At 40.8% G+C, this 19121-nt stretch overlaps 3 protein-coding genes across 5 annotated transcripts; 1 reads left to right on the top strand and 2 right to left on the bottom strand.

Moving 5' to 3' along the window:
• Positions 1–762: 762 nt before the first annotated feature.
• rpl28 (ribosomal protein L28) lies at positions 763–1591 on the bottom strand. Its single transcript, XM_020921772.2, has 4 exons — positions 1504–1591; positions 1308–1431; positions 969–1087; positions 763–894 (listed from the first exon to the last, which is right to left on the bottom strand). Exons 1-4 carry the CDS (start codon positions 1582–1584, stop codon positions 805–807), a joined length of 414 nt encoding a protein of 137 aa, XP_020777431.1. The 5' UTR covers positions 1585–1591; the 3' UTR covers positions 763–804.
• Positions 1514–3849, top strand: LOC110157556 (E3 ubiquitin-protein ligase hyd). Of its 3 annotated transcripts, none has more exons than XM_055151302.1 (7): positions 1514–1652; positions 2409–2524; positions 2600–2714; positions 2780–2892; positions 2969–3068; positions 3140–3255; positions 3391–3849. In XM_055151302.1, exons 2-7 carry the CDS (start codon positions 2434–2436, stop codon positions 3507–3509), a joined length of 654 nt encoding a protein of 217 aa, XP_055007277.1. In that variant the 5' UTR covers positions 1514–1652; positions 2409–2433; the 3' UTR covers positions 3510–3849. The 3 variants fall into 3 exon arrangements, with proteins under 3 accessions (XP_055007277.1, XP_020777564.1, XP_020777565.1); XM_020921905.2 differs by lacking the exon at positions 1514–1652 and adding an exon at positions 2206–2336; XM_020921906.2 differs by lacking the exon at positions 1514–1652 and having other exon boundaries at positions 2215–2524.
• Positions 3663–15849, bottom strand: sec16a (SEC16 homolog A, endoplasmic reticulum export factor). The gene is given in 32 exon segments (XM_055151301.1): positions 3663–4673; positions 4754–4822; positions 5252–5311; positions 5585–5656; positions 5731–5813; positions 5931–6071; positions 6169–6289; positions 6360–6416; positions 6494–6574; positions 6641–6802; positions 6940–6987; positions 7069–7496; positions 7580–7781; positions 7974–8087; positions 8181–8321; positions 8403–8508; positions 8582–8693; positions 8773–8890; positions 8971–9052; positions 9129–9226; positions 9322–9564; positions 9645–9783; positions 9865–9926; positions 10023–10165; positions 10242–10413; positions 10495–10693; positions 10767–10872; positions 10963–11048; positions 11133–11287; positions 11370–14025; positions 14027–14609; positions 15744–15849. Coding segments are annotated over 31 exon segments (6870 nt in total). The 5' UTR covers positions 14566–14609; positions 15744–15849; the 3' UTR covers positions 3663–4598.
• Positions 15850–19121: the final 3272 nt, after the last annotated feature.

Below are 19121 nucleotides of genomic sequence, written 5' to 3' on the forward strand. Positions count from 1 at the left end.
CCCCCCCCCCAAAAATAGTTACAACATGAATGCAGCGACAGGCTTAGTCTGATCGTGCTGACATTTGAATAAGAAATGCATGTTCACGGCCTGAATATAATATATTATAAAACATATGAAAAGTGAACTCTATAGCGCCCCCTACCATAGACATGACATGTCAACATTATTGGCTTTGTACCAAATTCAGGGAAGAAGTTCTATGCATGATTATGAGCACAAATATATATAACGAACATGGTGCATTTTCCGCTGTTGGCCAGCAGGGGCGCAATGACTCCTAAAAATATTTAAATGCGCATTATGGGATGTGTCTAATGGACGAGCTGTTGGCCTGGACGGATGTCGGGAAGAGACGGTGACGTGCTGGGGCGGTCGCGAGTCAGTGGAGGTCGCGTCCTTCCTTTCCACTTGGTTTTTAATTGAACCAAACACCATGACCCTAACATCTATGGTTCCAATAACTACAACCAAAACCAGCTCCTGCAGCAGCCGCTGCAGCTCTGTAAGTGAATTCTGTGGAAGGTCTGAGCCATCAAGAGGCATGACCTGTCCATATTCTGAGAATGAGAAAGACATTTCTGTGCTCTAGAATTGGCAACAAATATTCACGATTGTAGTTCCTTTTGTAAACCACAAGAAACAAAATAAGACAAGCATTATGCCCATATTTTTTTGTAAAAAGATAACATTTTGACATTGTAACTTTAGTACCCATTTTCTTGATGCACTAATTTTCAGTACAAATGCCCAAGACAAGAGTTGAATTTATTCCCAATGTTTATTTCAGGTTTACTGACACATTTATGCGGTCTTGGCAGCCCTGGTGCGCTTCTTTTTGACAACAACTGGCTTCTGACTTTTCAGAATAGCACTGGCACATCGCAGAGCAGCCTGTAAATACAAGACACATTACACAACGCTGCAATCTCACTTGATTAACAGTACTTCCAGTTACCAGAACATACCATGCGCAGATCTTTCCTGTATTTGCTTTTGCGAATGATGTGCCTCAGGCTGCTGAGAGTTGCACGGGAGTTCTTGTTGATTGTGATCTTCTCATAGGAGCTGGCAGGTTTATGCTGACCTAAAAGAAAAATAATGTTGCATTAAAACCACACTTCAAGTGTCAAGCATAACAGTAATACTGAACTAAAAGAATCTATGCCATAACACTGTGCTGTCAAGAGACAAACAAATTAACTACTCTTCATTATGTCTCAGTATCTCTATAAATACTATAAAAACCCAAACTAAAAGTACACATACACACAATAAAGACATCTCCACACACACTGCAGACGTACCTGCACGCTTCTTCAACACAACAACAACACCTTTGCCATCAGGTGCAGGCTGTACACCAACAGTTTTCTTGTGCACCAACCCATTAAAGCGGAAGGAGTTCCTGGACTTCAGGTTGTTAGGCTCCTGTAAAAAAAAATATAGTTCTCAACTACACGTATGGACTTGCTCAGCGCATCAGTTAGCTTGTGCCCTTACAGTGCTGTAGGTCTGTCCATTCCTCTTAATGAGGAAACTGGAGCAGTTTCTAATGACCATCCACTGCAAGTGGGACGACATGCTGTATCTACAATAAAGAACAATGTTCAATTACCAACTATATCAACAAAGTACAATATGTCCAGAATGTGAGTACATTTTTTCAGCTAAGATAACTCGAAGTTTAGTGAATGAGAGTTGAGTTAGCTTATTAGCTTCAGTTCATTAGGGCTACACGGCGCGGCCTGCAAAGCCAATGTTTATACTGAATATTTCTACGCTATATTCAGAGACATCTACTCTAATATGAGATTTATTAGACATACAAGGACACCGTCAATATAAAATAAAAACGTTCATTAGATTAAAATAAGATAAAAAAAACTACTTTTACATTGCTCTCCAAGCAAACGAGACGACCACGTTACCTTGAAGCGGAGGAAAGGAAAGAAGAGACCGGAAACCGCTTTACGAAACCAATGTTGAGGATCCTTCCGCGCCATAAAATACATTTTAAAACTTTTTTGTTAAAAGGAAAACAACGGAGTACAGTTTTGTGCTCCAAGAAATATTTATATTAGTGGGTGATGGTTTATTACGGGTACGCAAAGACTACCCAAATAGTTTATTACCTTACAGCACTGTATCTTCCAGCGGAAAAATACAAATTGCCAAACTACAGCCTACGTCATTCTTGTGCGCCTTTTGTTTATGTCATAACATCATCGTCAGATATTTGCATAATACTAAGCTTTTTCCTCTTTGGGAGAATTTTAGTTGACAGTTTGCGTGCAGTCCTCATATTTAACATGTCACTGTCAAGATGGTAGCAGGTAAGGATAATAGGAATTGGAATAAAGGTGAACACTTAGATGTTTTTTTGCGATTCTTATTTCATTTTATAGTCTTGGTGGCTGCCTTTCTTGAACAATGAATGACGAGGAAAATGTGGAAAAACTTGGTGAAGAGCTGTACAGTCGAATTTATAAACAACACAAAGACACTGCAGGGAAACTGACTGGTAAGGCTTTTTGCTGGGAATATTGGCTTTTTCCATCACTGTCTGTTGTATAAATACATATTTATTATATTGTAGGCATGTTATTGGAACTACCTTTTGCGGTCTTGGTTCAGTTGCTCCAGGATGAAGCTATGCTGACTGCTGCAGTAGACAAGGCTTTCAAAGCCCTCCAGGAGGCAACCAAACCTAGGTGTTGTAAAAGATAAATTATTCTTGCCAGCACATTTGAAATTTACTCTGAACTGTGTACTGTAGCCAAATAAAACTCATTGTTGAAGATGATCTCTCTACATCCTCTGATTCGCTGGGAGAACAACTTTTTGAGTTGGTGGAGCTTTACAACACAGGCTACTCACAGAAAATCACAGGTACACATCAACATCACAACATCAGTTAGTGTTTTTTCCTCTTGGTGTCATTTGACCTTTTCTTTCTTTGGTACAGGGATGCTTTTGGAGCAGCAAAAAGATGTAGTGGTAAGCCTCCTTTCAAATCCATCACTGCTTGAAGAGCAAGTGAACCAAGCTCTTGAGACACTAAAAAAGTAAGTTCAAATTTATATTTTCAGATGGTCACCATTAAAATGAACTTTACTTGCATCTTCTTTGTTCTCAGAGAAACAGTCAGAGGTCTCAATGACTCTTTAGATGTTGAGGACCCGGAGGAGTTTGGCGAGAGACTCTATTCCGCTGTACAAAAGATAAATCAAGATCATGCAAATGACATAACAGGTGAGTGCATGGGTGCACTGTATAACCCATCATTAATTATTTGTACTGATCTTCAAGACTTAATGGAAATTTTATTTCATTTTTTTCTAAATACATTCATATATTTTAGTTTTGTCAATTCATGTGTCTTTTTAGGCATGTTGCTGGAAATGGATCACACTGCTCTTCATCAGCTGTTGTGTGATAATATGTTGGAAGCTGCTGTTCAAAAAGCACTATCTGCACTGGGAATTAATTCAACTGAACACAAATAGTGAGGAAATGAATCAGGATCAGCTGATGCTTTTTATGTGGTGATGAGGATATTTGTACTTTTCCGAGAAACTGTTCTATACATTACTAGATTGGTTAATTACCAAAATGGGTATAGATTTGATACAGCCATTAATAGATGACACCAACTCCAGTTTCATTGAAAGTGCTACAGAGCTTAAAAATACATTTTATTTGCATTCATTTAGTCTGTTTTATATCATATATATACACAAGTAATTCAAACATTGGTTAAAAATACAAATTTGGACAAAAATGGTCTAATTTAGAGTCTGTTCTTTTAACTTGCACAAATTTATTAAAAACTAATTATCTTGTGAACATTAATTTACTTTCACATTTGAATTCATAGTGCATCTATCTAGTCTAGTATGCAGCAATGATATCTGTCATGGATACGATTTGATAAAGCTGATCTCACACACACACACACACACACACACACAATAATGCCTGCTGATCATAAATACATCTCATTTACACACATTTGGATAGAATTGTTATGTTAAAATTAAGTTTTATCCTGATCTCTGGAAAATAGAACAGTCTTTTATCTCACATTTCACAGAGACAAAAATGAAAGTTAACTTGAACGTTTAAATAAATATCTGGGGAAAACAACATCTTTGTTATCTTTCAGCATCATTCTGTCTCCGTTAAGATTCCTTTCCATCCTTAATAGTACCACTAATTTTGGTACTATGGGACCTCTCTAGTTATCAGTTAAAGCAACTGAAAAAAATTGAGGTCTACATAAGAAAATAAAAGCAATCTTACAAACTGCCACACATACAAAGATTATGAGGACTGGTCACCTCACACAAAGGGAATATTAACCAATTAACATTTGCTCATGACAGAACAACCGTCTCTGGATGTAAAGCCCTTCAATATAACACTATGCCAGTTAAAACACAGACAATGACAGATTATGAAATGGTTTGCATTGATAAAACCACTATGTTGCAATTATGCTTCTTCAAAATAAGATTCTTAAGCGGGTCCAAGTCCATGTGCTTTGTTACTTCAGGAAAAATGTCACTGTCAACAGTTGAAAGGTCTCGTGAGAATTACTTCATCACTGGGTACTGCCGCTGACCGCCCAATCGCCCAGATCGTAGTCCACTCCCAGATGGTGCACTAGGCTAAAAAAAAGGAAACCATACATAAATATAAATACAAATTGCTGGACACATCTGGACATCTGTGACACTGGAGAACTTACTTGTGCAAACTGTGCAGGGTTGTAAAAAGGGACACCTCCTGTGGGCATAGGTCCTGAAGGAGGATGACCCTGAGCAAAAACGTTGTAAATTAATATTGCACTTAGCTGATTAATTATAGAAAATGGAAAATCAAAGGATGAAAAGCAAGGGAATTGTATTCAACACAGTTAACTGAGGCAGCATTGACAACCACTGCTGTCCATGTTTAGTAACCAACCATGCATGAATTATGAATGTTAATGAGGCTGAATGTGTTAGTCATAAAAATAAGGCAGCCTTTCTACAAACTACAAATAGTTTCTCTAAAGATTTGATAAAGTCACTTTAATGCCTATACTTTGCACATACTTAAAGTTAGTCATGCTGTAAAGGATAAGGGAGGAAGGTTCTGGAGTGGACCGGCTGCAAACTTGTAGGTGCAAATGACAAAACATGCTTTATCCATGTGTTTGTTGGGAATAATAAACATGGCGTATCTACAACACAGCATAAAGTACCTGGTTTAAATGCTGACTCACTTCACGTGATAAAGAACTCATTGAGCTAGAACGCGATAGCTAAAGAGACGTAGAAAGAAACAAACAGCACATAAAACCAGTATTAACAATCTCTCATGCATTTAAATTGCTCCTTCTACCAGCCAGTTTAACATGAACTTCAGTTAGAAAGTGATAAATTGAATTAAAAGCTATGGCATGCAATCCCAAATTCCAGTGCTTATTTTAACACTATATTCACAACAAAGCACACACCGTTACATGAAAAGCTGAATGTCTCATTAATGGCAGGATGAAACAAGCATGATATAGAGGTGAACTGCTGGATCTTACCTCTCCAGATGTGGAGCCATCAGGCACAGAAGGCATCTCCGGAGCAGGTGGTACCAGCGTAGGGTTGTACATCTAAATATTATAAAATATTGTAAATGTTAACAGTGACGAATCATTAACTTAAAAGCAAATTTCAAAATGGAAACCTGGGGAATAGTGCTGGCATTAGGTGAATTTTGTTCTTGATTGCCCCCTTCATTGCTTTCTAAAGGCTGCTGATCGTCAGGAGCTGCAAGAGATGAAATACAGTTGCTAAACAAAAGGAAACTGGCACAGACCTTATATCTAAAACATAACAATCATAATAGTATATTAAAAACTTTTTTTGTTAACAGATAGCACAGACCTGAACGAGGCACAAATAGATTAGCAGGCATGGTCATTGGGGCGAGTGGAGCAAATATATCTGCAGGGGCCGGAACTGATGCACCAGATTTGTTGGCGGTCCTGCTGGGATTCAGGACATCCACATATCTGCTCTTTGTGCCTGTTAGGGGTAAAAAAATAAAAAAAAACATCACTGTAAATAAATCTTTCAGGGAAGTCCTAGAGAGGTTTAAAGAAATGGCTGCAATTATTCAAACCTGCTTTTCGGGAGAACATGTTGACAGGAGGACCGCCACCAGGAGGAGGGATAGATGCTGCAGGACCAGGAATTGAGCACATACTCGGGAAGCCAGATGGAGGAGGTGGAGGGGGTTTTGTCTGGACAATATATTATCATTTAATTTTTTAAGGTATAATACACTGATTACAGCAAATTTACAATACAGACCTCTTCCTCAGGCTCATTCAGATCTACCCATCTTTGCTTTTTCTCATCCCACACAATCTGATAATATAAAAGCATATATAATAATTATAATAAAATGTGAATGAAATGTTCAGGCTTCCCTGCTGTTAACTTACAGATTTGTTTTTGTCATCTGGTAGATGAGCTTCAGTTTTCCCTTTCCTGTAAAGCCAGTCTAGCCAGCCTCGCCCGCCACTCTATACAAAAGGGGATCTCAAATAAAACTGTATAAAAAAAACAATAATATAAATAAAAATACATACCTTTTTGGGTGAGTCTTTTTTAGCCTTCTTCTCTTCTTTTCTAGGCTGTTCAGGAATGGGGGGCGGTGGAGGAGAGGTTTGCTTCATAACAGAGTTGCTCCTTTCTCTTCCTATCGAATGAGTAGATGATTCTGATGTTGTACGCGATCTCCTTCCTGATGACTGCAAAGTGTCAAAAAAAACAAAAACAAAACATGATACTGATTTTGGAAGAGAAATGTTAATAAGTATTTTTATGTTAGTCAAAACTATTGTGCAAAACAATACATTAAAAAATCAAACAAATATAATCAGCTCACCACATGCATTGAAGACTGAGAAGTAGTTCTGGATCTTCTTCCGGGACCCTGATGTGCAAGACATTAAAATACATAACTTTCATCTACACAGTCTAGATACAAATAGCATTTACCACTAAATATACAGACCATATGTGCCATTTGGTCATAGAAGTCCATCTGAGGAGTTAAAGAGCTTCTGGGAGGAGAGGAGGATATTGTTTGCCCTGGCTGAACAATTGGGGGCCCCTGTAAATGCTCCACAGGTTGTAAATGTGCAGGAGAGGGAGGCATCTGTGTATTAGGAGGATTCATTTGTACTGATGGTGGTGGCATTGCAGGGCTGATGTGAGTGGGCACAGGGCTAACCTGTGCTGGGCCACCTGGATACATGTCAACCTGCTCTGGCTGAGATGATTGGAATTGTGGAGGGGCATATCCAGGGTCATGTGGAGCATACCCAGGGTAAGGCATCTGTCCTGGGGGTCCCGTCGGGGGTACGGGGTAAAATTGGGGAACATCATTTGGTGGCAAGAGTTGGGGTGGGGCCATACTGTCTTGTAGAATGGATGTTGGAGCTAAAAAAAAAAAAAAGCAAGGCATTTGCATTCATTTGTAATTTTTTCAAGGGTATACAAGAGGCATGAGACATACTACTAACCTGGAGGCATAAGCTGAACGCCTTGGGCTGCAGGCCCAGGCAACAGTGAGCTCATTAAAGGGTTGTCTGGTGTATTCCCATCCAACTCCCCTTGGATGTTGTAAGGTTCAGGAGGACTGGGCTCATCCAAGTCAGAGCTTGGGCTGCTGCAATCATACTGTGCTGGTGTAGATCTGTCTGCATTGTATGTTATCATTCCAGTCTAAAAGCGTAACAAAAATAAATGTTGTGAACTCCTAAGCTACTAGTTTTTAGTATTCCCCTAGCCAAAAAGGAGGGTCTTATTTTTTTTTTTTTACTATTGTATAGGTGTTTGATCATAGTTTCTTCAATAAAATCTTCTAAAGTGAGTCAACTGAAAAAGTAAAGGAAATCAAATTTGATTAGTTGTTACCCTCATCTGCCCATCCAGTTGTCGAAGATGAATTAGCCACTCTGGCTCTTTAAATAGCTCTTGTTCTGGCTTCTCTTTCAGCTGAGGATCAAAAAATCGTAGTTTTTCGGACATCTGTTTAAAAAACAAAACAAAACAAAAAAAACCATTAACATTAACATTTCTATCACCTAATCAAGCAATAAACCATTTGTAGCAATATGATACCTGAATTAGCTGGTTGATGAATATGGGAGAGTAGTAGGAGGGCTGCATGAGGACAGTTTTTGAAATAACTTCACAGTAGTGGAAAGCCTGTGCACTCAGGCCTGCTTCAGCCAAGCGGCATGCATAGATGAACTTGTACACCTAAAATAAGAAAGCAAAAGCACATTTTTGCAAGCATATATTAAAGAATTACACAAATAATAATTAGCAATTGAATTTCACCTGGAAATTAGGTAGTGAACAGGAATGTGAGCCCAGAGACTGGGCATACTCATAGGCCTCAGTCCTCTGAATAGCATCATTGGAAGCAAACAGGTAAAACGACAAGCTGTAATAAAATGTAATTATTGTAAGAAGGCATTTCAAGATCTAAGTCACTTTTCATGTCCTTCATTTCTCACCTATGGTTGGAGCCAATAAGCACCATTTTAGTGCTCTTCTTTGTGTAAACTCCAAGACCAACTTGTGCCATTAAATAGCAGAAATGAGCAGCATCTATAAGTCCTTTAGATGCTGTGTTATGAGACAAAGCATGTGTAAGAATCAACAACCAAGATAATCCTAATATTATGAACAAGTGTTTTAGTCCTACCAAGAGTGTCACCCATTGTGGCAATAGTGCGAGTGTCAAGGTCCAGTGTATGTGTAAGATTTGATAAAACCATAGCCAGATGGGGGCGCCAGTCACCCCATTTTTCCTCTCCACAACACTATAAAAATGAAATATTACAATTATATAAAAACACTCCAATATGAGCATTGCAGAGCATATTATACATAATGTATTTACAGTTGCTGATGCTGGCATCCTGCCAGACATAAGCTGGTACACAGTCTGAAGTGGGTCATTAATGGGCAAACTGTTGGCAAATCTAAAGAATACAATATACAGATGTTAATAATATTTATTATGTGTTTACAAAAATTATTAGTTTTTATTTATTTTACCGAGTCATTACACGTGCGTGTGTCCTACTGTCCATTTTACTGGCCAAAAGTAAAGCATGGCCCCAAAGACCACTTTTCATGGCTGCTTCAAGTGCATCCTAGAGCAAAAAAGTGTTTTTTGTTTTTTTTATCATTAGTCTTAGTTTATCTGAAGAATTTGGTATAATTAGTAGTGGACATGTTTCTTTTTTACCTTTTTACGACCAAACAGTAGGAGCTCCCTGAATCGCTCAGTTTCTTTGCCAACATTTTCTGGAACTGTCATGAAAGTGTCTGATAGGAGAGACAGTGGCCCTGCTCCTGGCTCCTCTTCAGCTTGTGCTAGGGGCTCATTATTGAAATCAATTAAATTTGCCTCATTTGGACTCTTTCCAGGAAGCCACACAGAGCGATGCTCTTTCAACAATAAATCTGCTATATCTGTGCCCACAACAGTCTGAAACAAATAAAACCATTATTATTTTAATAATTGAATCTGTCATCATTAGAGTAGATTGGTTAGCTCATAATTCGTACCCCATTCTGTCTACAAAGCAGCACAATAAAGTCCCACAGAAGGCGAGCAGAGTCCCTGTCTAAAAGGTTGTTATCACGTGAGCACTCAAGAGCCTTGTTCTGGGAGAATTTTATCACATCCACTTTATGTGTGTCCTCTCTGGAAAAAAAATAATAAAACTTTTAAAAGGTTTGTCCTAATAAACCCAAGATGAAAGAACCAAGGGCAGGCTACACTTACTTAACAAGAGGTCCTGGGAAAGCTCTGAGCTCAGCTTGAGCTGCTGTATCCTGCAGCATTGTCTAAACATTCAAAATAAAAAGTAACAATAATATTCTACGAACACGTGCATGGGCATACATGTTGATACACAGCAGTGTGGTAGGAGGCAATATTACCTCTAAGTTATGAATATCCACAAGTGCAGGCTGTCCAGCTGAAGGCAGATTAGGAAGCACTTGCACCATATGTCCACCAGGTCCAAAACGAGCACAGCGGTGAGGCATGGTGAACTTTTCAGGGGTAGCTGGACGTGGAGGGGCTATTATGAAAAGAACAAAGAATTTAGTTACATTAGTTATACATTTTGAGAATCACAAAATATTTTTTTTACATACGTTGCTCAGGGGCTATCCACGTGCCTTCAGCAGTATAAGGATATTGGCTGTAATTGTGCGTAGTGTCAGTCTGGTTTGGATACTGCCCATAGGAATAATCAACAGCCAGTGTAGATGATGTGTGGTCAAAGGCAGCAGATACTAGATCAGTTTGGCTTCTGTACACCTGACTCTGACGAAATGACAAAATGCCAGTGAGCTAAGAATTAGGCAAGAGAAAATTTTGAATCAAGTTTCATTCTTGAACCAAAACCTGTTGTGAACGTGAACTGAAGCTGCTCCGTCTGCTGTGATGACTGTGAGCACTGTGCACACTGTGTGCAGACTGCTCACTATGAACACTGCGTCGGTCAAAGTCATCATTATACGCATCTCCATGCCATCGATAGTCATCGTCAAAACTGGGATCATAGCCAGGATAGTATCGCCACTGATCATCATATCCATTTTTTCTGTAAATGCAATATATTTGGAATGTATAGAGAAACGAATATCGTTCATTAAGTACTACAGTGTTTCACGTACCTTGGAGGATACATCTGTTGGTTGTAGTAGGCCTCTCTGTTTCTGTAGCCCTCACCAGACCAATAATATCCTCTATATCGAGGATCATAAGATCCATAATTATAGCCTTAAAAAATACACAAACAAAAATACATAAACATTTTATTTAGCCCAAAGTAATATAGAATATTGCATTTAATAAGTATGTAATTTATACCTGCATAGTTGTACTGGTTTGAATATTCTGGATAATAATCATTATAGGCATTGCGGTTAGCTCTGTATTCTTCAGGATAGCCTTGTCTTTAAAAAATGTTAGAGAGACATACAAAGAATAGTTAATTAATAGCATTATTAGTAAATGAAATTCTGAGCCTATAGACAGACCTGGACGAAGGTCGATCAGAGTACTGACTGGTCCTTGAGCTTGGTCTTTCTGGTTGAGGTTCTCTGTACTGGTAGTTCTGATCACAATATGCAGCCTGAGTCACTCCATCATACCTCCCATACCATGGATCAGCCCTGCTGCGGTATGGATCTTCCTGAAATATTAATGTTTACATTAGGGCTAAAGAATAAAATTCTATAAAGAATATTCTATAAAGACACAAATGAATGACATACGGGATAATACTGTGGTCTAGTATCTCCAGCTGGTGGTGGGTATTGTCCAGAAAGGAAAGATCTGTTGTCGGAATACTCTCCATAGTTCCCAGCATAATACCCTCTGTATCCTGGCCCTGGTACCCCTGGAGGAACTGCAGCAGGTGGTCCATAGCCCTGCTGACTTCCTGCAATAGAGGGAGGTCGCGGCGGCCCAGGCAGCTGTTGAGAAGCCTCCATTGGACCTGGGCTCTCTGGAACTGGCTGGTGGGGACCAGGAGGGTAAGCAGCAGGAGGAGCGGAGACAGGCCCTTGTGATGAACCAGAGGACTGGGCATCAGCTTCAGCATCAGGAGGGGCACCGGTATGTTTCTGCAGTGTGGACTGAGAGGCAGTTGATTTAGTAGGCTCATGGTTTTGCTGCTGAGTGCTCGGTTCGGAGTTACCAGGTGCTAGTGGTCTGGAAGATGACAAGCCACTTGTCTGGACAGATGCATTGCTCTCTGCTTTGACATTCTGCTGTGCGTCTTTGGTGACCTGTAGGTAAAAGCCATTACTACACTGTTGTGAATCTTGTAATGAGGATGAATGGCCAGAAGTTTGATTTTGAGTCTGTGATTGATGCATAGAAAAATCAAGCAGTTCATAATTGGCTGGGGCATTATGATTAGAGACAGTAGCCACATAAGAAGCCTGAGAATGAAAACAAACAGAAGACTGACTCTCTCCAACTACTGACTGTCCCCTTGAAAGTGGAGGGCGTACAGGTGGTGGCTGTGCAGTCATTTCTGGAGTAGGTTCAGCTTTCTCTCTTGTCAAATTGAGAGGACTCTGGTTAAAAGATGAAGCAATCAGTGGATTTTGATTTGAAGACTTTGAAGGTATCTGACCTCCTGCTTGTGTCTGGATACTTGGGGGAATTACAGTGTAATTAGACACTGGAGGGGCAATCAAAATAGGTTGGTGAAGCGAGTCAGAAACCAGAAGGGAAGCATAGCCGAGGTTTCCTTGAGTGTCAGCAGCTTCTGACTCACTCACCTTCGGCGGATTTTCCAGGTTTTCTGAGTGTTGATTTGAAGCTGACGGGACACTTTGTGGTGACCCATGGAGATCCAAAGGGCCATCTTCAGGGGGTTGAATAACATCACCGCTGGGCTCTCTTAATGGGGCAAGAACTGTTGGTGCTGCAGGGGCAAGCAAGATGTTTGTACCCAAACTACTTGGATCATTCTGAGCCCAAAGAGTGGTGGCAGGACTCTCACAGGGTCGACTCACTCCATAGGCCCGGGATGAAGGCCTTGAGTGTGAATGAAGCACTGGATGTGTTGCATGAGGGAGACTTCCTGATGATTCTGCAGACAGAGGTGGCCCTATGCAGTAAATATTTTCCATATTGTCTGGTGGCTGTTCTAAATTGCCAGGTGCTGAATCTGCTCCACCTTCAGCAACCATATTAGCCCTATCAACTTCAGCAGGACGCACACCTACACTATGTGAACGCACTGGCTCAAACGAGCTGTTAGCACTAGCCTGAAATACGCCAACTGGTTTGGGGGGGCTAGGAGTGGGAGGCCAGTTATTTTCTGTAGCATTTTGTGCAATTCCCTCACCAGTTGAAGAGGAATCTACCTGCTCAAAATAACCCCCGGTTGCAGATTGATTCACATCATCAGGGAGCCGAGGGCTTTCTTGCTGAATAAAGGTGCCCACAATTCCCTGGTGGCGACGACCGCCTGTGCCACTTCCATGACTCAGATTGCTGTAGTTAGAGGAGACACTTGCAGATCTCATTGGTCTGGGGGCAGAATCTGGAGTTTCAAGATTGGGTCCAGTTTCAAATTGGTCTAATACATGAGTTGCAGCGGAGACGGGGCTGGTGTGCCTTTCAGTAGGCAAGACCTCTTGATTAGGAACACACTCTAGGTTCTCCACATGATCATAATGGGATTCAGTAGGTTTGTGGTCATTTCCATGTGCTGCTGATTCCTCATTCATGTAAGGCATCTGTGGAGGTGGTTGTAAAGGCGTTCCATGAAAATCAAAGACGACATCTGCATGACCACTGTACAGTTGAGAGCCAGCTGGGTGGTTGCTATGATGAGGAAAAGCCTCAGTGATACCATTCACTGCCTTATTTGCCTCTCCTGTAAGGGTTTCCTCATTTTCAACATCGTCTTTGAAGAACATTGACAGAGTACTTGACTCCTGTGACTGTACATGTGTAATATGGGAAGAAGCAGGCCTTGGACCAACACTGGAGGCACTGAGAGATGCAGAATCAGGGGAGGGCTGAGCTTCACTGAGCACAGATCCCATTTGGTGGTAACCAGAATCCAATGGAGAGAGGCTGGTGCTCTGACTGAAGTAGTTTTGCATTGGGGGGTGTGTGTTAGGCTGCTGTGGTGTATTTACTTCAGTGTACTGAGGACTTCCTAGATGTTGCCCAGAAGCATGTACAGAAGGGGGTCCTGATAGAGAGGGAGGGGTATGGGTGTGATGGTGTGGTGATTGTGTGTGTGGAGGAAACATCTGAGAATATGGCTGCATGTGCATAGGTTGTGTTGGAGGGTCACTCGTTGGCTGAAAATAGTTTTGAACTGATGGAGGACGACTTCCATGATCAGGTGCCCACTGAGACGAGGATGTAACAGGAGGCACTGGTTGAAAAGACAAAGAACAGAGGAGGTGGCCCTTGGTATTCTTGATTAGTAATTGTCTGATTTGATGCAGGTATTGACGGTGCCTCATGTCGTGGCTCACTGACCATGGATGGGGTTGGTTCTCTTGAATTAAAATAACTCTGTTCTGTATAAGCAGGGGTAAAGGCAGGAGGTCCTGCCACTGAAAATAAAACAGGAGCACTTGCATTTGAGGGATTAAACAGTGTTACTCCAGGCAGGGAGGGTGAAGTGGAAACTGTAGAGGTAGAAGGGCCATCTTGTAGTGGTTGTGGAGGTTGTCCAGACCCACTCTGAGAAAAGAAGTTGTCAGGAGGTGGTAGCATTGGAGAAGAATTACTGTTGGGAATTGTGGAAAGACCACCAGTTGCCATAGGAGTAGCTGCTCTGACAAAAGCAAAAGGATCGGTCATAGGCTGGGTGGCTGGAGGAACAGCTGATGTATGCTTGTGAGGCCGGGTTCTGCGAAACATATTTGGGCCACTAGAAGGGGGGCCACCAGATGCTCCAGGTGGTCCACTCCGAGGAGGGGTCTGCATCGTTGCAGAGAACAAGAGGCCTTAAGACTACAAAGTAGGCTCACCTGTGGAGAAAACAAATGGGGGGTGTGATTAGCCAAAAAATAATGTTCTCTACTGCTGCCACACCTATATTTGAGTTTTAATCTGTGTTTGCATTCATCTAAATTGTTAAACGTTGCATATTAAGCGTGAAAGGCATTTTAAAATGAAACTACAGAGAAGAATAAGAAGAATATTCTTAAACCCAATTTCATACGCTGCAGATCCGAGCGCACCTTGCTTAGTTTATAGTTATGAAAGCATGGGATTGTAAGGACGAAAAACAAGACTGGGATCAAACTGACACAAAGTATGCCCTTTCAATTCCCTATTAACAACAACAACACGCATCTGCGAGAAGTTGGAGGTTAAGATATCACAGGATCCAGTTAACATTTAATGATCAGTGACCAAGACAGCAAACTTCATCCAAACAGCATTTTCTCAACTCTATCATCGAAATATAGACAGATATTAGATGAAAGGCCTGTGTATTCCCCCATTCATTCAGGAATGTTCATTTAAAAACGTGACTACCTTTGAAACGTTGTTTTAGCACCGCTCTTCCTTGTTTGTTAACATTAGCATTGCTGATGTGTACCAAACTAGCCCATCGCTTAACACAAGTTACATTTTCCACTGGGTCAAATTACAGGACACACCAATGCGTTTAACTTGATTAATTGTTTAAAGAATCAAAATTAGCCATCAAATGTTATTAAAGATGGAACTATAGGTATTTTGTTAGCTACATTGGTTGACGGTAACATTACAGTGCAGACTGCATTTTCTAACGCCAAACTAACATAAGCCACCGTGTAATGTAAAGGTATCTGACATATTTGTAAAAAAAAATAAAATAAAATAAAAAATCAAAAAGCACATTGTCACTTTAAAATGGACAGCTGGCAGGTGCATGTTACGAGATAATCATCACAGTTTTAACTAAAGTCGGTGACTATTTACCTAGCATTAGCATTGTAGCGTTAGCTCAATGTAGCAACACTATGGCATCCCCTGGCCAAGTTGCGAAAGACAGTTTAGTGACAATCTGTTCGATATAATCCAACACGTTCATACCGTATGATTGCTATATATGTTATATGTCCATTCTTACCAACTGAATGAAATGTGTAGTTGTTAAAAAAAACGCTTACAACTGTCCAGGGCAATGATCCTGACACACAGGAACCATCTTCAGTGAACACATCCTACGGCTACGTGTACAAGCGGCGTCACAGGCCAAACACAGCTGCGTCAGCACTGGGCGGGCAGAGTTGTTGATACGTAAAAGGTAATTGTTAAATAATCTAGTTTTTTTTTCCACATCATATTGTTTTATACATTCATTAACAAAAAACTAACTGTAGGCCTATAAGTAGGTCCATGAGATGTCACTAAACCTTTCCTTTCTAGTTAGCACAATCTCTTACGGTTTGCAGTAGATCTGTCCTGAAACAATACAGTCAGAAAAACAAGCTAATAAATGGATAAATCAATCTCTGTAGCAGTAAAGAATAGGCCACGCATTTTCCATTTGTAGGTTTACCCCAGCTCTCACAAAGATCCACTAGATGGCACAAAAGTGTTATCAGGCCCAGGCCAAGCACATTCGTAACAAACCCTTTCCTCGGGATTTTAGACCTATATTACTGTAAGCCTTTGAAAACGGATGCTTTGGCATTGTTTTTTCCAGTGAAATATGTGTGAGGTTTGTGTAAAACAGTAAATTTTATTTTATTTATTTATTTATTTTATGAATGAATTTTGATCAAATGAGCTCTTTGTTTTTCTTGTATCCATGGAGATCGTAGAGGCTAACTAAGGACCTAACAAGACCTAGCGATGGACAGTTGAGATGCTACCAGCTTTTCAGACCATAAGTAGCAGCAAATGTGACAGAAGACCTTCAGAGGAAATACTCCAGGACTTTCTAGAGGAAACACTTTGAGGGAATGTACACAAAGGCATGTTGGATTGTGTGAAACTGAAGACCTTCCAGAGGTAATACTCCAAGACTTTCCAGAGGAAACACTTTGATGGAATGAACCATTTCATCACCAAATGAAACATCAGAGTGAAGTAAGAACAAGACCTTTCCTGTTGTGCTTACCTGGTTCCCCCCCTGGATGCTGCTGTGTTGCCCAGGCTGCAGGACATGGAGGAGGGACACTTTTGGTTCTTCCTCCCCTCAACCTGCCCTGACACAGATTTGCTGACCCTACCTAACCTCCGGTTAAACTGCACTGAGATCTTTGACTGACACACAAAGGCATCTGAGAAACGGAATATGGACAACCTAAGCATCCATATGTTATAATATGGTAGTGTTGCATGATTATAAGACTAACAAATGTGGTATAAAAGTCCTCAGGTAGACTGTGAGTTAGTTTGGACTCTTGAAACAGTTAAAAGATGGCTGCCTGAGGACAGAGAGGGGTCATATGATCAGCAGATCAGATAAATAAAAAGGACAAAGACCATTAAGAGCTTTATAAACCAATAAAAGTACTTTAAAATCTATCCTGAAGCTCACGGGAAGCTGAAATGAAATAACAATTCAGTTTCTTCTTGATTGAAGTTATAATGCTTTGGGAATACAGAGGTGTCTTTTTAATGGATTGTTTTACAATCCATCTCCAAGGGAGGGTCTGAGGGTGTCCAACAGGCAGGGGGAGTGTAGACGTCACATCTGTTGCTGCCAGTCCCTTGGGGCTCCAGAGCATGGGAACTCTCTGTGGCTCCTATAGTAGGAACAAGCTGTACAAAGTTCTTTTATCAATTTAAAAGTAAATGCACTAATGTACTAAAATTAAGGACCTAGGCTGTGAACAAAGTTAAAAGTTTTGCCCTGCATCTTTGATGGCTCATGGTATGCCTATTGCACGCCCTTGTATTGTCCAAAAAGTTTTGTTTAGCCTATGATGTGGATACTATGCAGACTTTACTACGCCATTTCACCTAGGTCAGTCCTTCTTTCTCCATGGCGTCAGCTGGGTTGTCCAATTCACCCTTCTCACCCTTTTCTCACCCATGCTCCCCCTTGGCATGTGTTCAAGCCAGTGTTGTTTACTGGACAGAGCATTTAGAGGGGTTAGCATTTCACCATGGCAGCTGTTGGCACCATGTGCCTCCCCCCAGGCGGCTGCCCGACAGCACGCAGGCCACCACTTCACACACCCTATAGCATCCCCCAAAGGACCTTTCCCTCTGGTCTCATACACTTCCCCTGGCCTTGGCTAAAGCTACTAGAAGCTTTGGCTATCGAATGTCCACATTAATGTGAGTTTTTTTTTTTTTTTTTTTTTTTTAAATCAAGTCATCATTGGTGTCTACATGTCAGTCACATACTCTGCTCTGCTTATTTGTCTGATTGCATCTAGAGTATAAAGACTTTATTCATTCTTGGGTGCCTCTATGATGTCTGTCATTGCCAGAATTAAAGACTTCTGTCCAGCATTTCCCATGTCACCCCTCTAACGTGATTTGCCTGACAACTGTAACGACCACCCTGCTTGGATTTCAGGGTCATGTTATATATGACAGTTGCTGTTAGAAGATATTGACTTGGTTACAAGAAATGTATGTAGGTGAGAATTGAAGAATGTTCTGCATTAAAAGTGTAAGTTTTTGGTTCAAGGTCTGTCATTTGCTTGTTTCTATATGGGGATGTCACTGCCATACTGTTTAATACCATATTGTGAAACATTCCAGACAAAGCAATAACATCTCCATAGTGAAAAGCATTTGACTGACTCTCCACCAGAAAAGTTACACAATGCACCTTTAAGTAAGTGAAAATATTTACTGTAAAAATCAAACATTTGCCTTATATTCCATTTATGGCATTATAGCTCATGTTGAAGGATCAAAGATAACTCTTGTACTTCATGGATAATCTTCTGCAACTCCACCTGCAGCTCATCTGTGGGTTTAGGAAGAGTGCTGTGGACATGCAAGGTCAGTAGGACAGTTGCCCATGCCTTATCCATACCATTAGATGGAAATTAAATATAATACCCGAACAGCTGAGGTCACCTCTGTCACTCCTGGGGATAATTTGGGACATTATCATTCACTTTGACCTGTGGTGATTACTATTCGATTCTCATCCTAGGGCGTTTGACCCAGACTCACCAGAATCATTCTGTATCATCTAGACAAGTGGGACATTAAAAGTTGTTAAAAGCTTTTTAAAAGATCAAACGGTGTTGGCAACGGTGCAAATTTCGGGTTAATTTTTGCGGCTCGCCACCAAAATTCGACGAGTGATAATTCACACAAACTTTGGCCGATTTCACTCAGTCTTTAATCGTTGGTGGACACCCCGACCATGAACAGTTTCATATAAGAAAATCTCAAATGGGCTCGATAGCGCCCCCTAGGGAAATTGCATGGTAGTGCAAAAATTTACTTTGCTGTAGACATATACAATTAGGTACACACTTTCATGACATGGTCTCTATCAAAAAAGTCAATGACGACCCCATGCCATTTCCCATCGTGTCGTCATGGCGACAGGCCAAACATCTGTC

Source organism: Boleophthalmus pectinirostris, unplaced genomic scaffold (genome assembly GCF_026225935.1).
Source record: "Boleophthalmus pectinirostris isolate CB_2022bp ecotype Guang Dong unplaced genomic scaffold, ASM2622593v1 HiC_scaffold_154, whole genome shotgun sequence".
Taxonomy (NCBI): Eukaryota; Metazoa; Chordata; class Actinopteri; order Gobiiformes; family Gobiidae; genus Boleophthalmus; species Boleophthalmus pectinirostris.

Coding starts and splice junctions, on each gene's coding strand:
- rpl28 (XM_020921772.2), bottom strand. CDS start 1,584: ATGTCGTCCCACTTGCAGTGGATGGTCATTAGAAACTGCTCCAGTTTC. Junction 1,432..1,503: donor ATGGACAGACCTACAGCACT/GTAAGGGCACAA, acceptor TTTTTTTTACAG/GAGCCTAACAACCTGAAGTC. Junction 1,088..1,307: donor TGTGTTGAAGAAGCGTGCAG/GTACGTCTGCAG, acceptor TTTTTCTTTTAG/GTCAGCATAAACCTGCCAGC.
- LOC110157556 (XM_055151302.1), top strand. CDS start 2,434: ATGAATGACGAGGAAAATGTGGAAAAACTTGGTGAAGAGCTGTACAGT. Junction 2,715..2,779: donor CAGGAGGCAACCAAACCTAG/GTGTTGTAAAAG, acceptor TGTGTACTGTAG/CCAAATAAAACTCATTGTTG. Junction 3,256..3,390: donor TCATGCAAATGACATAACAG/GTGAGTGCATGG, acceptor GTGTCTTTTTAG/GCATGTTGCTGGAAATGGAT.